The sequence below is a fragment of the Limanda limanda genome, chromosome 5 (assembly GCF_963576545.1).
Source record: "Limanda limanda chromosome 5, fLimLim1.1, whole genome shotgun sequence".
Lineage (NCBI taxonomy): Eukaryota > Metazoa > Chordata > Actinopteri > Pleuronectiformes > Pleuronectidae > Limanda > Limanda limanda.
In genome coordinates, this window is record NC_083640.1 from 19,475,793 (window position 1) to 19,498,789 (window position 22,997).

The 22,997-nt window shown below is 43.1% G+C and overlaps 1 protein-coding gene across 1 annotated transcript in view; it reads right to left on the reverse strand.

The window, feature by feature from the left end:
* fbxl17 (F-box and leucine-rich repeat protein 17) overlaps positions 1-22,997 on the reverse strand; it is a 214,226-nt gene that overhangs the window by 141,582 nt on the left and 49,647 nt on the right. Inside the window, exon 7 of the mRNA XM_061071280.1 lies at positions 4,623-4,730. Within this exon, the coding sequence (XP_060927263.1) occupies positions 4,623-4,730 (108 nt within the window). The remainder of the gene's footprint in view (positions 1-4,622; positions 4,731-22,997) is intronic.

Here is a 22,997-nt window from a genome sequence, read left to right on the forward strand (position 1 = left end):
GGAGAAGAACAACAAAACCACTGGAGCAGCACGGACGAATTAATCTACAAGGCCCCAAATTAAGACCAGAAACATCCGCGCTCCGCACATCAGAGAGACAACACAGAGCTATTACAGTCTCCCATACCTCCTCTCATCTCTGACACATTTTTCAACAGTCTCTCCATTTGTTATGTCTCCGGCCTGCTCTCTTTCTCCTGAGGGTGGGAACTTTCACACACACAAAAAAGGCATTTTGAGGCCCACTGTGTCTTAGGGCAGTGATAGGCTGAGGCATGAGGAGGGGCATTGTGGGTATGCATGACAAGCAAAGGGAAGCCATCAGTTGGACATCTAAGGCTGCGGGAATGAAGGCTCTCTGGCACCCAGAGCCGCTCTCTCTCAAACACTGGCTCTCTGATAGAGCCGACCTTGGACTTAATCACTACCAGAAGAAAAAGAGCACCACTTGACAGGAAGATGGAGAGACAGAGGGAGCGTGTGTGTGGGGGTGTGTGAGAGAGAGAGAGAGAGAGAGAGAGAGAGAGAGAGAGAGAGAGAGAGAGAGAGAGAGAGAGAGAGAGAGAGAGAGAGAGAGAGAGAGAGAGAGAGAGAGAGAGAGAGAGAAGAATTAAAGTGGGAAAAAAGAAACATACTGAGAATGACTGAATTAAAAAAGGCACTGGACAGAATCAGAGGTAGGACAGGTGAGGAAACTGTAGGACAGTTACTCTTCTGAAAAAGTTGGGAGAAGCACAAATGTATTTCATTCTAAAATGGCGATTTAAACAAAAAACAATCTCCATCAATACAAATGTTTTAGCTTAAAATCAGTTATATGCCCATCCGACACACCTGAAAATGCATATCATTGGGCTGGGCAGTAAAGCAATAAGCCTATCAATATGTATTAAAGTATAATTTTGATCAACAAAATTCCATCTATATTGATATGTTGATTATGCATGTGCATGCTGCAGATTTTGCAGTTGGTTGCTCACTTACAGATAATTCTATAGAAATGAGGAAAAACAATGAGTCAAAAAGCAAGAAACTCTTTTCTTGGACTGACGACGAGGTGTAATTGTTCCTGAACTTAAGAGTTTGCTAAATCATTGCCTTCGCTAAAAAGAACCAATGAGGAAACAAACGCAGGTCACTGTGTCGGGGCCAGGAGCGATTCTAGTTGTGTGGACAGCAGGTGTAGAAATATGACATTATTAAGAATATAGTAGTGTGAATGCGCTCGCTCTCTCTCACGCACGCACGCACGCACGCACGCACGCACGCACGCACGCACGCACGCACGCACGCACGCACACACACACACACACTCTATTGTCCTTCCACCTCTGGGCTTGTCACTGAGATGACTAAAGAGTGAACCCGCTGAAACCAAATTAGACCAACACACAAACACATACAGTGGTGCAGACCGACAAACACAAATGTATAGAAGTTCTCAAATGAGCTGCTGAGGGACGTCCCATCACTGAAAGCTGTGGGACACACATAAAGTCTCCATCCCAAGGCGTTCTGTATCCATTACGCAGCCTTGCAATGTGACAAGCCTCATCAATAAAAACATTATTAATGTCAAGAGCTTAGAGTCGGCTTCACTCCAGAAACCAACCATAAATAAAAAATTACATTACACCCCTGGCAGAGCAACACAAAAGACCACATCAGACATGCATTTACTCTTAAAACCATCCCGTCTTTTTGTTCTGGCGTTTGAAGCTATATGTGATATGTGATTCCCGAGCAGCGAGGAACGTGTTAGAGACCTTGTTTTCGATTAGAAGTCTTTTACACCCTAAGCCAGCAGAAATCTTGATTTTCCCCTTTCAGCCGCTAACAAGATGATGATTTATCAAACGGCGCCTGGCCACAAATATTGAGTTGTGTCGCCGATCACAGAGGAACCGCACAGCTCCCGTAGGACTGAGACACTGCAAAGCCATTAGAGGAGCATAAATGCCACAGCTTTACAGTTACTCTACAGACCCATCTGCATTGAACTCATCACCATGGGTGGCCTATTTCAACCATCAGCTCACTTGATTAAGAAAATACGATTTCAATTGATTTCCTCACTCCCTAATTCCAGAGAAGTCGGTACAAAAAAAGACCATCAATTTGAATGAGTGTGTCATATGAGAGAAGTTAATAAAAGTAATGGATTTTCCTTTTTCTGATGATAGCTGGGTTGCAAGTAATGGGGGGGATGCAAGATTATCAGAGAGAGAGAGGGAGAGGGAAATCGAGGAAGGAAAGAAGTGGGAGGGAAAGTGCTATAATCGAAGGAGAGAGGAGAGTCACAGTCCTGGAATCGCAGGCAGGTCCACGGAGTCATCAGAAATGCAACGATTCTAAACATGAATATGATTTTCAATCGACACTGGACGGGACCAAGTGGGAATGAATGAGAGGAGGAATCGACTGCTAAATGAGATAATTACAGTCAGATATTAGAGTGAGTGAAAGTGAGTGAGAGAGAGAGAGAGAGAGAGAGAGAGAGAGAGAGAGAGAGAGAGAGAGAGAGAGAGAGAGAGAGAGAGAGAGAGAGAGAGAGAGAGAGAGAGAGAGAGAGAGAGAGAGAGAGAGAGAGAGAGAGAGAGAGAATGAATGAATGAGAAACGTGATGGGGCAGAACACAGCGAGAGATGCTTTGACTGTATATCTGTGAATCTGCGGTTTGGACAGTATCACTGAAACATTTTCATCTCAGCATAATTCACAAATTACACCTGGGCCAGAAACTATATTCAGAACAGTATTTTAAGTGGTCACTCAGATTAATCGAGTGACCACTCAATTACCTCTAAATAACCTGTTTCTCTGCTGCAGTTTTATCATTACTTATCGCCACAGAAATAAAACAAATATATCAGTCGTAAACTAATCAGGCAAGCTATTATCTCAGCAGATTTACTACACTGATTCTACAAGTAGGTATTATAAATATTACCCTGGAGAATCTGACTGAAATTTCACACCAGACTATCAAGTGACTTCTCAAGATATGAGACCCCTGTCGATTGTACGTCCTTGACACAGATGCATACTTCTTCTGTGAGGTGTGGGAATGAAACCAAAGTTGCCAGCTTCTGTTTCCAAGGTCAATTATTCAGTATTCAATCAGATTTTGAGGCGTCGTTAAGGTGTAAAAGTGCTTAGAAAAATGGGGAAGTTTGAATATTTACAGTTAGGTTTGAGAAAGATCGATTGTGTGATCCAATCAAAAGCAAGTGGTCATGCATTTTTTTGGTTGCAGCTCATAACCTCGATAAAAAAAAGTTCAGCTGAAACAAAACTGGACTTTTAGAAAAAAATAAACATTAATATATTATCAGAATTTTAAACTTGCTCATTCAAACTCCTAAAACTTCACCTTGGTTAATAACATAATAAATAATAATGAGGGGTGTGTTTGTGTGCGTGTGTGTGTGTGTGTGTGCGCGTGTGTCCACTTCCAGGTATGCTAATGCTGTTATGACTGGCTGGCTTCATTACTGTCTGTCTACAACACCATGGCCAAGGTCAGTGGAGCCTGCATAGATGATAGAGGGGCAAAACCAGGAGCACAAATTAATCTGCTGTTTAATCTAATAATGCGGCAAAGCATCGGGTGTCTGAGTCCTATTAACACAACTGTAATTGCATTTGAGGAGGAATGGGCGCACGCAGGTCCGCAGGGGTACGTTCACACTTGCATGTAAGGCAAAATACATCAAATACAAATCGAAGAGTATTATTGTACGAGCACACTTGGGATCAGACGTAGGTGCACACACACTTACACGCTCTAAATTGAGGTTAGGTTGGTAAAATGAAATAAATGAGAATCAAAAATAGGGTGCACTACCTACTGGTGAATTAAATTCAAGCAATCACCATGTGAGTGCAAGTGTGTCCATGTTTATATGGCATGGAACATCTTTAACCACAGAGCCCTGTTCATTAGCATGGTAATATCCAAACAGCAGGGTGTAGTCGGAACAGCAGCGTATTATTAGGATTCATCTCATTAGGCTTTCATGAGATTTAAAAGTTAACGCAAAATAACTTCAGAGCTAAGTCTGACATAATACACACAACCAGCACCCAGAGTTTACTTTCCAAATTTTAAATTTACCCCCTGGAAACACTGCATGGCCTGCAGCAACACGGAGAGAGCTGGCCTGCAGTAACAGGATTACACCAATTTAGTCAGACCGAAACTTCTTTTGACGCATAATGATGCAAATAATTAGAGTTAAGCTGTTACTTGAAATTAACCTTCTGCAGGAAGTGCGGTATCTTCAGCTTCTCAGAGGGTAAACATAGAACATGAGCTCTAACAACAGGTCACGACTGAGGAACTACGTCATTAATAAATAAAGGGGTATTCAGAGTTTATACAGTCGCCTTTTGAAACCACATTTATATGCACTAGATCCAGATTTAAATTTGGATATGCAAACTGCACCAAACGACACAAACAGTTTTTTTTTCATCAAGATCTATAATTTATTCCCTGAGAAATCAATGAAAAGATTTATAAAAGTCCCATCTCACAGTTTGAATGACAGTGAAAAAAATTCCTGCATATGCCCCCCGGTAATAAAAGTTGATAATATAAGGAACTGCGTGGTGCTTACCGCTGTGAGGTGGATGACCCCCTGGGAGGTCACAGGGCAGCCCATGAAGCCAACAAACTGCAGTTCAGGACAATGCTCTGCAACAGCCTGCACGGACCGATCAGTGACCTGCAGACAGAAGAGAAGAGAGAGAGTTTACATTCGTCTCCCAGGTGAGAAACCCTTGAAGGTCAAAATCATTGCAAAAATACTTTTTATTTCATTTTTTCTCTTAAGAACTAATCTTTTTTAATTCATTTAGTCCAAAATTGGTGAGTATGTTTCATTCATGCACATTTCCAGGATCAAGGTATGGTATTCTTGAAGAGAAGACATCTGAAGGACATTTTTTCCTTTAGTTTGCATCAGGGACAAGCTGAACCTGCCAGTAATTTTAGTCAATAATTACAGTGAGTGCATTTTTCAAAGGTAGAGTCTGCTGACAGGTGCTGTCAGATTCAAGCCAAAATGTTTGGTCCATCTGTGCAGAGGGTCGGTGTGTTTTGTGTTAGAAGAACAGCAGAGAAAAGGAGGATCACAGAAGGAGAGGAGGAGGTGGAGGAGGATAACGGACAAAACAGCCAGAAGTGTGTTTGGTCCAAGCTGCATGGGCGACTTATGATGGATGGGCCGCTCCCCATCATTCACCCAGCCGTCGAGTAACAGCTCATAATGGATCAGCGATCAATAGGAAAGCATTTCCACCAGCTTCCACTGTAGTCATCAATAGGGGTATTGATAGCTTCCCCGCCTCTCTCACCACACTCTGCACTGCAACAATATGTGGGAGATTGTTTGTCCTCTCTGTGGGTTTGCTCAGTGCTTCCTCAAACTTTTCATCAATCACAAAAGGCCAAATAAGACAAGAGGAGGAGACAGAGAGACGGAAATCTACACTGTGACTAACCGAGGAAACAAAAAACAAACATCAAAGAACATGAAAGAACCAAAAAATCAGATTTTCAATTATTCTATGCGAAACTCCCAAAAGGCCCATAGCATGTCAAGCTAGTGATGGATACACACACAAACGTTTCCTTGTCAGCCTTAACATGTTTTTCTAAAGTATGTCAAAGTGCACTCTGAATCTGACATGTTTTGAAAGGTAAATGTCAATTATGTCTGAATTTAAAGTGAAATTCGGAGTCGAGCAAATTATAGAAGAAACACTTGACTGGAGCTTGAGAAGGTAGGAGCTTTCTCAGACACATTTTTTTTTCCAAAGACATTTGAAGTAAGTACAGTTTCTGTAGATGAGCATTAAAAATTATTCAAAACTCAGTATCTTGAATTTCATATTAAATATGTATTAGTTCTGTCTGTGTTTTTTTCCACAACTGTCAGGAAATGTCATTGACTGTTCCTGAGGTTAATAAAGAGTTAGCCAAAAGGGAAAAAAGGCAGGTAAAAGCTAAGCAATTTCCTTATTGCAAACCCAAAATGGTGATTCTGGACAGTCTGCTAATTCTTAGTCATAATCCAAGGAGGTTTTGAAATAGTACATCAATCAACGCTCCTCCTCAGGCAGTGTCCTTACTCCAGGATTGACAAGATAATTAATTGGCCAGTTAAACTGCAGAGAGTGGTGACTTGCCAATTGAGCTGCAGTATTGAGTTTGTGCAACAACAGAAACGTTGCACAGACACAGATACGAGGTGATAGCAGCAAGTTACATCCTTAAAACTATAACGCCTGTTCAATCTTGTTCTATTAAGTTTTTCAAACGTCTGCATTTGAGTTGGAATCTATAAAATGCTTTAAGCAGTGGCAGACTCAAAACATTTTTTTGTATATATTAGACAGCTGGCCAGCTGCTACCTCATTAATCATAGTTCACTACTGGCTTTACGAAACCAGGTAAATCTACCCCCATCATTTATTAAAGAACACAAGATTGAATGTTTGAATCTGTCTAGACCCAAGAACAGATGGGATGAAGGTGGAGGCTTGAAACCAGGAACTAAATGCACGAACTTGAAAAAAAGTTTACAGACTTTAAAAATATATCCTGCAAGAACCGACTTAGATATACAACTTGTTTGTAAACTCTAAGTTTATAGGTATGTTTTTGTTGCAAAGAACTGGATCTCACTGTTGGTCGATGTCACCCTGTGACCACACAGTCAGGGCCACAAAGCCACACTCCCCACCTCGCTTCTATTCATTCAGCCTGGTGTGTGTCCATGGATCCATGCAGAGCCCTACCTCCTAACACTGATTAAACGACAACTTGCAAGTCTTGCTATTTACCGATCACTATGCTTGTCCAGAAACCCTTCATTCTCTTAATGTCTTCCTTCATACACACCCGTAGTCTTAATCACACCTCTGTCACTCGGAGGTTGCCTCTCCCTCGTCTGTTTTCAGGTCTACCTTTAAGGTTACTCAGCTGAGACAGAGGAAGATGGACGACCCAGAGAGACAGCGAAGGAAAAGTGAGGTCAAAAAAAGAAGGAGGAAGGCGTCCATTTATCTTTCATCAAGTCACATGCACTAAGGCTTATCTGGGTAAAAAAGGCTCCTTCAACTTTGGTCCACCATGAAATATTTCAACAACTATTGGATGGATTGCCTCGAATTTTTCTATTTATATCCATGTTCTCCAGAGGATGAATCTCAGCTTATTTGCTGAACAATACTAGATTTGTATGGACCTGAATAGATGGATTCAGTCCCTCCAGGATGACTCCATGTTTTGTCCGATGAATCAACTTTTCAGTCAATTCTTTGAATTCACCATAGGTTTCAGCGATCATATATCAAATGAGGACAGAGACAAAGGTAAACAAGTAAAAATGTTTATATATGTGTTCAATAATTTAGTGAGCCCGAGGAAGGATGTTATGAAAATTTAAATGGCCCTTGAGAGGAAAAATGTTCCCCACCTGGGGTGAAAAACATAGTTTTGCAGAGCGATCAATAACATGCACCTTCAAATTCTACGCCTCAGGGTGGACCCACCACACCACCCATCACCCCTCGCTGCAGTCACAAAAGATTAACTGAGGTGCAGGGCCGGGTCTAGGCAGGGGCAAGAGGGGGCCTGGCCCCCTCAAATAAATGTTGTCCCCCCTCAAACTAAATCCCAATTTATAATAATAATAATATAATAAAGCACAATGCCCCCTCAAGATTTGTGGCTGCCCCCTCATACATGCCTGTCTAGACCCGGCCCTGCTGAGGTGAGTCAGCGCTCCCTCTCTGAGACACTGATGCATATGGAGGCAGATCTGCGGGGCCAGGTGGAGATAGGGTGGAGGGGAGAGCAGAGTTGTCTTTCTGAGTACAAAAATTGGAGAAGAGAAAAAAAAACAGGATCCAGAATGAGCAGTCAGTCCATCCTGAGCAGCTGGCAGGTGAAATGAACTGACCAGAGCTCCCCCAACATGGCCTCTGCCAAGAATCCATCAGGGAAAACATTTTCAGGTTGACTACCAGCAAAATCAAAAGCTACACACTGCCGTCATCTTTAAATCACAATCATCTGCGAGAAAGGCGAGCGAATCACAGCAGAGGCCACCTCCGGACCATCTTTCATATACCAGTGTTTGTGCAGCACAGGGTGTGTGGGTGCAGCTGCGTGTGTGTGGGCACACGTGTGTGAAAGCAGAAGAGACAAAAACAGAGAGAGCAGCTTACACATCTACAGTAACTCTCAGCAGGTGAGAAGGGAGAGAGAGGAGAACAAAGTAAAATCCCAGCAGAGCAGAACAGGCCAGGAGGGCATGTACCGTATCAGATTAAGCCTGTGTACGTGCGTGTGTGTGTCTGTGTGAGAGTAAGACCATATGGGTTTGTAGCTAACATTTGTCTCCAACCCGCAAACACAAAAACCCGTCCCAAAATTCTTCCCCCCCTCTTCCCCCTCAACCTTTCATGGACTTTGATTTAAAAACATGAAAAGAGCCATGGCAGAGCTTTGGAGAAGAACAGGCCGGCCAAGAGAAGCCTTAAAGCCTTTTAGAAGGGATCTGGTTTAATGGCCTGTGGGTGAAGGAGGTAAGGAAAGCAGTAGAAAGAAAAAAAAACGTGGGCTGGAATGGCGAAAATGCTGCAGTCGTAAAGATAGTGTTTGTCTATGTGTGTTTGAGTGTGCACGCGCGTGTGTGTGTGTGTTTAAAAGAGTTGGAGGTAATTGTTGAGAGTGCTGTCGAAGCGAAAAGGGGAAGCTCTATATGTGAGTGTGTGGTTTTTGTCTGGCGGTCTGTTCTTACAAAACGCTGGGGCAGCACCCAGGGGCCACTTCTCATCCAATAAGGGCATTTAAGCTTGTCAATATCGTCTATCATACGATTTGTTTGACTCCCATCAAACACGCAGGCAAAAGAGATGGAAACAGAGAAAGACCAGAGGGGATTGCCTTTCACCTCACACTCTGTAGCTTTCTCACTCCCTCACATCTCGGATCTACATTCCTCCATCATTTAAAAATTGGCAGATTCTCACAGAGAAAAACAACACGGTCAAAATCCTCCAAAAAATGTCACAATTTCCATTGTGCATATTTCTCAAACACACAAGCGCACGAGCCAGGTTAAGGAGTGTGTGGAGGGCAAGTTTGAAGTTCGGATAATGATCAACAATCACACAGCCGCACAAAAACTGATTAAACCCACACATGCACGTTATGAAAAAATACACTCAGCTGCCTGAATAAAAGCAAAAGGTGGCAGAAGTTTAAACTTCTCATCACCAGCTGGAGCCCGACCTCTGCTCCAGCTGCGCCTGGAAGACGACCAGCCAGAAACCTCAGAATCAGAGCAGAGAAATAGATCCACAGTTATGCTGTAACCGCACAATTGTCACTCAAACAAGTCTTGGCAGCATCATTGGGAAATTGCTGTAAAATGTGCTCAACAGCATGTTGAAGTTGTGCTTATACAGATATTGGAGAATTGAACAATGAGATAAAGCTACATGCTAAGCGTTAGCATAGCATTCTATCAACCTCAGGGCACATTTCGTATGCATGGCCTGATATCTGGTGAAAAAAAAATCTTTGTTATGTATATCTTTAAAAAGATGTTTGTTTTGAAATAAATAATTATGTCTTGTATGTATTAGTTTGAAAAAATATGTATATGGTTAAAACCACAGACTATAACAGACATAGTCATAAACTAAACAAAAGGAAAAGCCCAACACAAGTGAAGCCAAAGCATCTCGATTGCCCCCTGGCCCATAAACCCCATCTAAAAAGTAAAGTTGAGCATTTTCAGGTAAGTTTCTTTTTAATACGTTTTTAGATGCTATATAAGGTGAATCATCATGATCATCACCTGAGACTGACCCAGGATTGGTTGAGCCCATGTATTTAGCGCTTTATAACGATCCACGAAGAAGGCAGCGATTGTATTTGGGATATTTTGGCTCCATTTCTGGAAAGTAGGTGGAGGTCGATGAAACTGCTCGTACTTTATCAGCCACAGCCTTCAGAGCCTATCAAACCAGCAGGGCCCCTCAAAGCAGATATAAGGCCTGATGAAGATGCTGAATATCTGTGTTTTGGAGTAAACAAGGGTACAAAACTTTAAAAAGTCTGTTTTATACCAGAATAAAGCAAAAGTCTATACACTTCTACTTCACAGTTACAAAGACCCCTTTACTCAGCAGAATGACTCAATAAAAGGCCATCGGATTTCATGTTGAAAGCGCACTGTTACTGAATCCACTGTATTTTAATTTTAGAGATTTCCAATATTACCCATAAACAAGGACGGCAACTGCTTGCCTGCGAGGTGGAAATTGAGGTGGGACAATTTTCATCAAAGTTCTCTACTTTCCGAGGTAATCATTTTCTCCATGAACACTCTCTTAGGGGCGATACTGCAGCGGGTTCATCACAGCCTCAGAGTAAACTCACAATCACACAAACTTAGTTGCAAACACATAAACGCACGCACACTCATAAACTCATGCACACTCACACACACACACACACACACACAGACCGAACATTGTCTCCTTTTAAAGAGCTCAGATGGGCTGTATTGATGCGGAGGACTGGTGATCTGGCAAAAATCTAAATGAATACTTATTATCCTCTGTAATATCCAATGCCTGGAGACAAAAGCAACACGGAAAGTCGTAAAGTTTTACTACAGCAAGGGAGAGTCTCTTTACTGTGCTGTCTCTGTGCTGATGAGCAGGCACTGTGCGATAAGTGCAGGGCGGCTCGCTTGGAGCAGTGCATGTGTATTGATCTGCAACTGAGGCTTCAGAAAAGCTGGTGCACATTCAGGCCTGCAGAGAAACAAAGATATTAACATGCTTTTTTCATACTGACATGAAAACATTCACACAAGGCATTCAGACAGACACATGGTAGCACACAGCCAGACCAAATACACAGCTGAGTCTAGACAGATGTAAAGGTCCCGGTCTCCCGTGATGTTTTCCTTGGCTAAACAGAGGGACTCGTCATATTTATGAAATGTGATGAGACAGTAACACGGGATGGATCACAGTGAGAGACAAGGGGGGGAGAGGAAGACGAGGAAAAGAAGAGGATGAAGGGGAATGGGAGATTTGCAATCTTTTTATGTTAACATAATCTAGCCTCCAGTCTTCAGAGTACTGCTTTGGCAAGCTTGACTGCTTCTTTCATGCCTCTAAATCCTGTCTAAATATGGATGTGACAGACAGGCAGAGAGAAAGATGGAGAGGTGGTGTGTGTGTGTGTGTGTGTGTGTGTGTGTGTGTGTGTGTGTGTGTGTGTGTGTGTGTGTGTGTGTGTGTGTGTGTGTGTGTGTGTGTGTGTGTGTGTGTGTGTGTGTGTGTGTGTGTGTGTGTGTGTGTGTGTGTGTGTGTGTGTGTGTAGGGGGGGGTACATGAATATGAGAGCAATCTGATCTTATTAGGGGGCCTGACGGGATGAGGGGCCGCGATGAGAGCTCTGAATCACCACCGACTAATCAATCAGGCTAATTAACCAAGGTTTATGAACACTGGGCCGAGCCCAAGAAAGAATCCGCCGACACACAGATTAATAATGATTACTGAGTACACTGCAACACATTCTATTAACGATCCATCTTCATGCCATCCAGCGGCTTTGCATAAGAAGTCACTTCACTGCCAGTCGCAGGAAATCCACTGAAACTTAATAGAGGTTCTTGTGTCTCCATCAAGTCGTCAGAGAAATGAAATACTGTTCTCAAGAAGTCATTCTTATTTAATTAAGTTCTGAAAAGGACTCGCGTAGATTTTATAAGATCCACTATATCTATATGTATATATCTTCATGACTAAAGAGTACAATCTTATATGTGCAAATTGGGGACATGATAAAACCCTTCAGTTGGTGATGGTTTAATTCAGAAGCCATTTTTGTTTCTGGTCGAGTTGGAGGTGAAGACAGGACAGGCCGCTCTTGGATGCTCACTCACACCCTCACAACTGAAGGAGGGGCAGTGATGTCGGCTTGTGATTGGCACTTGGCATGTGCCACTCTCTGACCATCTTTCTTGCCTTTCATAACATTTTACCTATTCATTCTTTTGAGCTGGTGAAAGGGCAGCCTGGTCAGAAAGCAAGCGTGTCAAACAATGGAAGCAGAAAGCCACGCTCTCACACGCTCTCACACTATAAATAAACATAAACTGGGGGCAGGAGGAGGCGAATCAAGTCAGTGGGATTTAGTAAGAAGAAAAATGAAAAAATTTGTGGTTTTGTAAAAACAGAAATTGTTTTCAAGCAAGGACTTTTCTCAACAGAAAGTCCTTGAACTCTTTAAAGCAAAAACACATAAAATTTGCAATTTCTGATGTTGGTCAGACAAAACTTTTATGGTATCAGCCTCTGGATAAACCGCCAGAAATCCATGTTTTTGCTATTTCTGACATAGTGATGAATTGATAATGAAAAAAAAAAAAAATAATCAGAGCCCTGATTGTAATTTTCTTTAATAGATGACCAACACGTGAACTGTAAATATAAAAACGTTATTGCTTTTCTTCTCATCTGATTAAAATCTCCATCTGGGGACACTGATGCAGTCAATCATGGTTTAAAGTACAAACCATTTGTCTCTTACTCTTCAAGTCACCTGATCAACAATGATTTTCATACTCAGTCTATTGTTTTGTCATGAAACGAACCTGCCAAGTAGTTTAGTGCTTCTCATATGTGATGAATTGTGGCTTCTATCTGTTTTCATACAGCGGTAAATGTAACAATACTCTTGGGATTAAATAAGGTATTTCACTATTTTAGTTCATTCTATAGTAACATTCAATCAATATGTTAATAAGGACATTGACGGTTATAAAAATACATAGTTGTTACTTGCTGCTCTCGTTTAAACATGAACTAGGCCAAAATAATGACTTCTAGTCTGCCTGATAAGAGTGTGGCCATCCACCAACTACCACCTCTTCAGATCTCTCCACTGTACACTGAGACAAAAAGGGCCATAAAATGGTCTGAAAAGCACACTGTATATTTTTCAAAAATCGAAGCTGGCTCTGAAAGATGACAAAGTTTGAAAAATGAAACTCCCAGGATCAATGCGTCCACTTTTCTCCAGCTGTGGCCATCTCAGAAACACTTTGAAAAAAGAAATCCATGAAAAACTCGCCCCGTGCTTTTCACATAACTCACAAAAAAACAGTAAATGGTACCTATTTGGCAGCAATAATTCCTTAGCCTGAACAAAGAAAGCGTTTTATGCAATGTTATCGGAAATCGACTAATGTGCTATCTGTAATATGCACAGCGCACACACCCCTCTCTCTTCCCTCACATGCACTTGTCAAGCCATCTTGTCTTGCTCTAGCGATGTCAGCAGCCTTGGTGATGCCAGGGAGAAATGGAATCTGCATGGGTCATCGCCAAAGTGATTGATCAGCTCACTCGTCTGCACGCTGCACGCTTCACTGGAAATTACCTGTCATTTATTCAGTGGATTCAGCCTAAAGAGTTTCACACACTGCCTTTGCTCATGAAGTGGTCGTGTGCCTGGGTAATTGTACATGTGTGTGTGTGGGAGCTGCCTTCTGGACCCCTTCATCGCAGTTTGCAAAAGATGAAGAAGAGGATTTGTCCGTAGCCCCTTTCCCCCCCTCCCCAAGGATCAATAGTGCTTTGTTGCGTGTCAGATGGAAATCAAAAGCCCTTCAGGCGGAAGCAAAAAGACATACTTTACTCCTATAAATGCACAGTCATTAAACCACATTGTCAAAAGCCTCTACCCCTTCTGCTGAGGCTTCAAATCCCAGCGTGTTCTTTTCCAAAGCGATATATCAATAGCTCTTTGCCGCGTGTCGGGCGGAAATCAGAAGCTACTGTTTAGGAAGCTGAGAGACACATCATTTTACTTCTTTAAATGCAAAGTGGTGTCTGTCATTACAGCGCATTGTCAAAGCCCTCGAACACCTCTCTCTCTGGAGCTTTCAAATCTCAGTGTGTTCTTTTCCCAAGCGTTTATTCACTGAAGGGCTCATCCTCAATGTCAACGTGCCATATTAGCTCCATGGCTCCATGCTATACAGTGAGAGGCCCTGGGCTGGTGAGTGATGACAAAGGTTCCACTGCTGTGTTGGTCCATGTTACAATGAAACAGAAAGTTAGGTGTGTACAGTAGAGTGAAACTTCAGCCTTTCAAAGAAGCACACACAGGTTGGACTCAATACAGCATTTCATAACAAAAACATACAACTCGCTATTCTCTTCACCCTCTTTCAGGGGAGGCCAGAGAAAATGCATTATTGGAAATTCTACTTCTAAACCCATTCACTCTGCCGAGCAAAGCCATCAATTTTCTAACTCGCCCTTCAGCTTGTGTTGCACAGACTCACACAGAAGCACTTGCTTACACAAAAACTATTAAGAGCTGGACTGACTTTTGAAGATGCGGGATTTGTGTTTTTGCACATTACAGAGAAAATGTCAAGAACGTCAGCCACTGGAGGCATCCTGGGGTTCAGTGTCTTGTCCAAGGACACTTAAATATCGAACCAAAACCTTTCAGTAGGTGGACGACCCGCTCTTCCTCCTGAGCCACAGCAGCCAATTCCCTGCCAACCAGTGAAAGGCATTTGGTGTATTTTGTCAGAATTAACATATTCATTCCTGAGTTTTTAAAAAAACTGATTTGTAAGAACCTTTGAGCACCGAAGTCTGTTCATCCTTGAGTCCAACTTGTGTCAAAATTGAAAAAATTCCCTTAAGGTGTTCCTGAGATATTTCATTCACGATAATGGCAAGGATGGACCGGCTGAAAACATAAATTCTCTGGACTAGGCTGCTGTGAGTACGGAGGAATGACAATAAAATGATTTTATCATTTTTATTGTCATTTTATCATGTTGTCAATTGTGCATTGTGCAGGTCCTACCAGTTTATACCACATCTGTAATTTGTTTAGAGATGGAAACATGTTTTTCCACAGCGCCAGGACCCATATAGGACCTGGTTTAGTGTCTCACTGGTGGTCTGCCTGTTTTAAAAGAAGTGGAAGACCCCGTGAGAGACTTGGTCTGCACAGCTCTGAACCTCTTAACCCTTTTCAGTTCCCCTGGTAACTGAGCGGGACAATCTATCAGGGTGGACTTGAAATTGACTTTTCAGGTCACTTTTCAGGACCACTCTGAGCTTTACTTAGTTTTATGTCTCATGCTAATGATGAAAAATGGGGCTTAAAGAGGCCAATTTGACCACAGACCTGGATGAGAATGACAGGCTGCTGCTGTGACGCGACCATCGATGCCTGCCGTTACAGCTGTGGCTCATATTGGATTGTGCTGTTCAGCAGTCTATGGAGGGAGCTGCCGCCTCTTCCTCTTATCGACAGTATGAGATATGGAACGGGAGCTGGCAGCGGCTGAGAGAATCACAGGCCCGGCAACAAACAACTTCAACGCTCTTTCTCTCTCAGGGAAAACAGCGGTTTTCAGAACCTTTGGAGTTTGTTGAAGATGACATTGATCTTGTTGGTGGATCTTTGATGTTAATCCTTGCTAAATAAGCTATTCAGCAAATACCGTGAAGCCCTAAGTGTGTGAATGTGAGAGAGTTTGTGATGTGAAAAATGCAACTAGGCAGATATAGGGAAAAAAGACCTGAGCCCTCCCCTGTTGCATTTTTAATCTCATCTTAATCTTTAATCTCAGCACGGCCTTGCTGCGTCCCACGTCTGTTTAATCATGACATAATTATCCAAAGAAACTCTGGGTGCTAAAGGGTTTCACACACTGGTGACCAATCGTATCAAAGAATCTTGTAAATGACCACAAGCCATTTTTTTTCTTATAAATTATAGTCAGAGCTTATGATCATGCTGATATATATCTGTGAATCGCGAAACTTATATATAAAAAAAATCATCCCGACTAAGAAACTGCTTTCTTTACTTCCACTTATTAACCTTAATTTATTTCAATACCGTTTTCCTCTGTATCGAGCTACCACATCGCTTTGCCTATAAACACCATGCTGCTCCAACTTCGGAATTTTAAAGTTTGAAACTTTACTAACTCTATCCAATTACGGTAAAAGAAGCACAGTTTCTCAAACAGAAGCTTTGACGTTTAAAGGGATTTAACTTTATCACATATTCAGATTGAGAAAGGCTAATTTCCGATTGACGTAATACTGGCTACAGCATAAAGCAGAGTATAACGTGCTTATTTAATATGTTGGTCATTTGTGCCGTGAGAAGAGGCCAGAAAACATTTAATTGAAAATATGTGTAGGAGGGGACATATTGATTCCAGACATCAGTCTCTCTCTCTCACTCGTTAAGAAACGGTTTCAAACGGCTGCTTTTGTCCGAACTCAGTCCAACACACTGTTCAGATCACTTCTCTGATCTTCTTGCATGTTTTTCCAGTGAGCTATCGGCTCATCATCTCTCTCTTAATTTTTACCATGAACAAAACTCTTCCTCATCTGCAGTGTTCACATCCCAGTTTGCTTTGAAAAGGAAACCACAGCTCCGGCTGCGTGAGGATCTGGACTAAACTGGCTTATTGTCACACAATCCGAGAGCCGTGCCCCCCTTGAATGATCATGAATGTTGGACACAGGTGCAACAGGCTCTGTGGAGCCTCTCGGTCACAATGGACAGCCTCCAGAATAACAGGATGATTAAAGAGAGAGGTCAGGCACAGCCGGACAGCTGCAGCAGAGGCAGGAGGAAAATTGAAAGAGACCAAAAGAAAAAGAAAAAAAAAAACGTTTTCCTGGACTCACACACATCAAACCAGTGAGTCCTAAACATTCCTAAACACCAACTTTAGCTTTGAATCATTAGTTTACGTCATGAGCTTCCTTCATTCATTTTCCAGACATTTAATTATTAGTTAATTTTAATAAAGCCATCGTTAAAAGTGTCATCTTTCTTTTTCAAACCCATCTGCCAACGATTTGTAATGAAGAAGGTCATGACTGCTGATTTTGTTTTGTTCTTCCGTCGGAAGGGACGGACACAATATGTCAGGGTTTGTGGGCACCGTGACCTGATTTGAACCGTCTCCACATTCACAGTGAGAGTCCCTACTTCATTCCCTCCACCTTGTCAATGTCATGGTAGGGAAGAAAGACCCAGGGCTGGCCTGAGGGCAGTGGCCTGCTTTGCCCTCATGGCCACCGGGCATGCCGCCTCAGCCTGCTCGGGCTTAATGATTAGAGCTTGGGAAGCGGTGTGGAGACAGTTGACATCCTAAATACTCGGCAGGTGCACTCCACATCCACACACACACAAGAGCATCCTGGGCGTTCTGTTATGCAGATAATGGCCAGGTAGGTGACAGGGCCCCGGGCAGGGGAATTAGAAAGCTGTTACATGTTATCGGCCTGTGCAGAGCTCGTTCACAAGGCATTACTCCCAGTGATGGTATGAGCAGTGACAGGGACAGATATCTGCTGTCAGAAGGACGGAGGTATGATTCAAATATAAAGAGCCAGGGAGGACAGAGAGGCTTTTTCCATACATTTTATAAGCCTGTCCTCCACAGAAGCACAATGTAAAGAAATCCTGTCTACAACCTGTATTCTTTTTACATCTGTTTAAGGACTAACTCACAAAAAATCAACTACTCTTACACACAGTGACATGTAGCCACAAAAACATTTTCACACATTGACTCTCGAGACTGCTGCACTGCAAGTCAGTCGCTTTTGTATGTTTTTTTGCACTGTTTGTCTCCACTTTTCACAACTTGTAAAGACTCGTTCCTCCCAACGTGCAGCTCTCTCTGCTTCCTCCCTCCTGCCCCTGCTATAAAACACTGCAGGAAACCCTGAAATTATCGAATAGATGGAAATGGATTTCTGGTGTGTTGGCTTGGAAGAGTTACAGAGTAACAGATTCAGAACACAAGTGAGGGAAGGAAAAAGCAAGGGGAATAGAAACAACACATATCAATACAAAAGGTAGGGAGATGGTAAGTAGACTGTATGGATACTTTTCTAGTCTTATTTATCTCTTAAAGCACATTAAATCAATAGTCACATCTACCCAGTCACAAACCCACCCAAGCCCAAAAGAAAATTAACCAAGCCCAACCCATACCCGACAGGCATTCCTTTTTTTATATCCAAACCTGACGTTTTATCCGAAAGTCTTTTCCCAGATTAAAGGCAAGTAGATAGCCCAGCCGACGTGTCCCGATTTCTAAATTCTTGTCTGAACCCAGCCCTGCAGGCTCCGGTCGGCATCATTCAGACATTGCCAGCACAGCAGTCGGGGGGAAATTGGGGTTCAGCATTTTGCCCAAGGACACTTGGCCGGGCATCTAACCTCCGACCCTTTGGTTAGTGGACAACCCTGCTCCGACTCCTGAGCCACAGCCGCCTGCTTTGCATTAACACGTATGTATTCCAGCTGAAAGCTCCAAAGCCAAGTGCTTTATTTTCTCCGACATAATAAGCTGCAGACAGGTCGACCATTATCTTTCCCATTACTGCTCAACTGGACAATTAATGTCCAGGAGTTTAACAAGGACCTGACCCATTATCATGGCTAATAGCTATAGAGGTCCATTGTGTGTTTGTGCATGTATGCGTGAGACTGACTGAGACTGACCGACACAGAGACAGAGAGAGTCAGTGGTAAGCTCATTAGCTAGGCAGTATCACAGATGGCTAAGGGGTCACTGTTAAACCTTTCTTCACTTTCAGATTACCCACGTCAACGCTGATTCTACAGGAGCTAGGTCATACGCAGCATGGGTTGCATAATAAATGTGCCTATAACAAGGCCTGGGGTATCAGAAAACCTGTGCATTGCCAGTACAAAAAAGAAAAAACTGGGAAAACTGACATTTCGTGTTGTTTTCTGATTTATATTGCACAGTCATCGGGTCCACAGGGTTTCTGCAAAGGTTGTTAGAGAACCATTGCTCCCCTGGGTGCTATGGGGTGCAGTGCGAGAGAAGGACGGAGGGGAAAGCACAAGAGTCTGAAATGAAAACAGAAAAAAGAAAGAAAATGGAGAAAGAAAAGCAAAGAGAGGGACAGTGCAGGAGGGGGGAGTCGTCTAGACAGTAGCACATGACATAAGAAAGAGGCCCTTCGCTGCACCTCAACAGGGACGAGCTCTTCAGATACTTCACTGCCTAAAGAGAGCTTAACCCCTCACGAAATCCGCTGGCTCACGTGTGCAGATTTCCCAGAGACAAAACATATCAGGAGATCATAAATCCATCTCACCCACATGTATGCGCCACCACCCACACACACCGACACACCCACACACACACTCCAACCCAAAGTGAGTCACTCCACCAAATGTATTGGCATTTGAGTGAGTGAGTGAGTGAGCTGAGAAAAACCAACGGCTGAAACAAAACATTGCTCTCACATGTTGTTAGGAGCCCAGTGCGGAAATACCAATGTGGCTCCCCGGGGTTTTGTTGTGAATTTAAGAAATGAAACGCAAGACATCTCCAGCAGGGACAGCGTTCTGCTTTGAACGCACACACACACACACACACACACACACACACACACACACACACACACACACACACACACACACACACACACACACACACACACACACACACACACACACACACACACACACACACACACACACACACACACACACACACACACACACACACACACACACACACACACACACACACACACACACACACACACACACACATAGAGAGAACTGAAGGAATGAACAGACAAACGAAAATGAGAATGTGAGATAAACAGAAAACAGTGTTGACACAAGCGTCCACTGTTGTTCTTGAGGCCATTAAAAGAATATGAAGCCATTTTCAGACATGGACTTTGTTTCAGTATCGCATATGAAGAACGCAGCAGGAGATGGTCCTAGTCAGATGCATTCAAAACATCAGGAAAATATCTGGCACGTTCAGGCCAGAGATGGCGCCTGGGTAAAGCGTCATGTGTTTTTGTTTACGGCACATCAACACCGGCCAATATTCGAATCTCGTTATATCAAAGTTGGCATCTTCGTAAATTTCCATCAGGGAAAAATGTCAGGAAAAGATCTGGAGTTCTAAAGTATTCAACAAGACTCATGCAGAAAATTGCGTTTTTTTACCAGTTTTTGTTTGTGATACATTCACTGTTGCTAGGCGTCCGTACAGATGTCGCACTGCTAATTCCGACCAGATTTTATATTTCAGAGAGGCAAAGATCTGTCCTCTGTGTGATCAAAAGCATCCCACGCAGACAAGTCCTCAGAGCAGCATGGTCACGATCTCCTCTTAAAAATGTGCATATGGACAAAACATGGGCTGAAACAGCTTTATCATCTTTTCATATGGTCGGAGTCTGGTGGACCGGGGCTAAAGAAATTCAGGAAAGACTGATGAATGGTGTCTGATGTCATCCTGAAGTTATGAATATAAGCGACTGTTGTTATCCATTTAACCTACTCATCTTAAACTTTGACTGAGGAATAATATTTCTTTTAGCTACTTCTTCTACACAGTAAGAAGCAGCCTATCCACAGTATCATGTTGAGAGAACAGCAGCATAGCTCACATCAGCAGTTATACGCCCGGTGCGTGTCTCTCGCTGTGAGAGCACATGTGGGAGATGAGCAGGAGGGCGAAAATAAAGAGCTACACCCCTACACCAACCTGCCTCCCAGGTCGCCCCTGCAAGGTCCTGCTAATGATAAAAGAAAGCAGAGGGGAGGATAAAAGAGTGGCACATTTACAGGCAACATTATAGGGATGCATAAAAATCAGATATTATGGGACGGCCTGCTGCAGAGTCAGCTCAGCGGGGGTTGACACGGAGATGTGCTATCTTAGGCAATCTCTGCGATGCCGCGGGAGGAAGAGAGGCACGGCGAGTCCTTGGTGCATTAGCAGGGTACTCAGAGACGCACAGTATCAGACGCACACATAAATACAGTATCACATAAACAAACACACACACGATGGGGCGCCCGTGGCCATCAGCAATAGATCATAAGATCTGCAATATTTTGATTTTAAGAGCAACTGTGCAATTTCTGTGGAAAAACCTTTTGCTTAAATAACCGTACTTGTCTTCATAGATCTATAGCAATGCATATATTTCTGTCCATTGTTTAAAAGATAATACACTAAAATATTAAACAGCGCGGGCCCTAGTGTGTTTGCTGTCTTAAGTCTAATGTATAGATGCTAATGTAAAGATATTCATGTATATTTTATAAAGTTTGATATACTTATGTGATGGTAGTTTTAAAAAATATAAAAAAATGAATATTTAAAGCTATATAAAATCCACAGAGATGTTGATGCTACAAGCACACATTAGACTTACATCACATTATTAAACATAGTTTTAAACAATAACAGAATATATAAAAATGTATCTCTTGGGTTAATAATGAGTCATTGATCCCCCCATGCTCACTTTATGACCAGGACCTTGTTCTAAGGGTCCCTTTTCATGTTTTCTGACATGTTGTAGACTAAATGATGACAGAAGAAAACGCTGAGAGATCAGTGGGAAAAATAATCATGCTGAATCAAAAGACAGACCTGTGAGGAGTCAAGCTGTGCGACTGCATTCCTCTGACCATCGACTGATGCAGCCACTTCCAGGCAAAGCAGAAGAGAGCAGTTTGGGGCGGTTCAAAAAGACAGGGAAGCGTTCAAGGCCAGAAAGGACGACAAGAAGAGTAAGAGGGCACAGATAGAAAGCTGTAAATGTATTATTAACAAGCATTCCCTGCTGTTCGTGGTATCATCATATGCGTGCACACACACACACACACACACCCACAAACCAAAGAGACAGCAGGCTTGGAATATAAGCAGGTTATGATTAATGCAGTGAGGTTAAGACTTTGATACCACCCAACATTCTCTGGCCTGTTTTGCTGTGAACATCCGCAAACCACAGCAGCAGAATCACACAAAAACATCCATCAATCCATTATCTATCTACACCACTTAGTCTTTGAGGGCCGCAGGGGGGCTGGAGCCAACCCCAGCTGGCTGACAGAGGTGCACCCTGGACAGGTGGACAGTCCATCACAGAGACAACACGACCACACAAGCTTAAATTCACACCTACGGACAAATTCGAGTCACCAATTAACTTATGCTGTATGCCTTCGGACGGAGGAGGCTGCAGTACACGGTGCAAACCCACGCAGGTGAGAGGAGAACATTCACACCCCACACAGAAAGACCACCATCGACTAGTAAATTCAAACCCAGAACCAAGGCCACAGCGTGAACCACTGCACCACAATGCCACCCACACAAAGACAAAGCCCAGGCTGGTCGTTTGCATGAGTCGAAGGCTTAGTCCACACAGGCTGAAACAGAGTTGTGAAGACATCAAACAGGCTCCCACATGTGGACCTCTTCTCCCCCGTCTCCCACATCGACTATTTTACAGAGGCAATCCTTTTTGTGAGCCAAAGAGCCGGGGCATGCTGGGTAGTGCCCTCAGGGAAAGACAGACATCTAGGAATTGAGAAAATGAATCGGAGCACCCAGTGATGAGCTGTTAGACAGCCGGGGTCAGCTTCCTCCTCCAGTGGCCACTGATTCACAATCCCATACCTGTCCACCACCATTAGGGCCGTCACTGACGAGCAACATCCAGAGGCAGTGCGCTGTACATGGGTAACTCCGACAGCAGCTGCACTCGCTGGCAGGTTTAACTTCAGATAAGCATTTTCCTCTATGTTAACAAATAGCTCTCATCGATTTGTTTTTGTCAAACTATCCATCAACTGCTAAGACACATTGAAAACATAGCAGGCACTGCAGATACAAACAGCTATTTACCCTCACATTCACACCTACACCTCCCCTAATAAACCCGACCTGAGTGTGCATGTCCTTGAACTGTGTGAGGAAGTCAGAGTACACAGAGAAGCCCCCCCGCAGACAAAGGGAGAACATTCAAACTACATACACCCCAGCCAAACCGAGATTCAAACTGGGAACCTT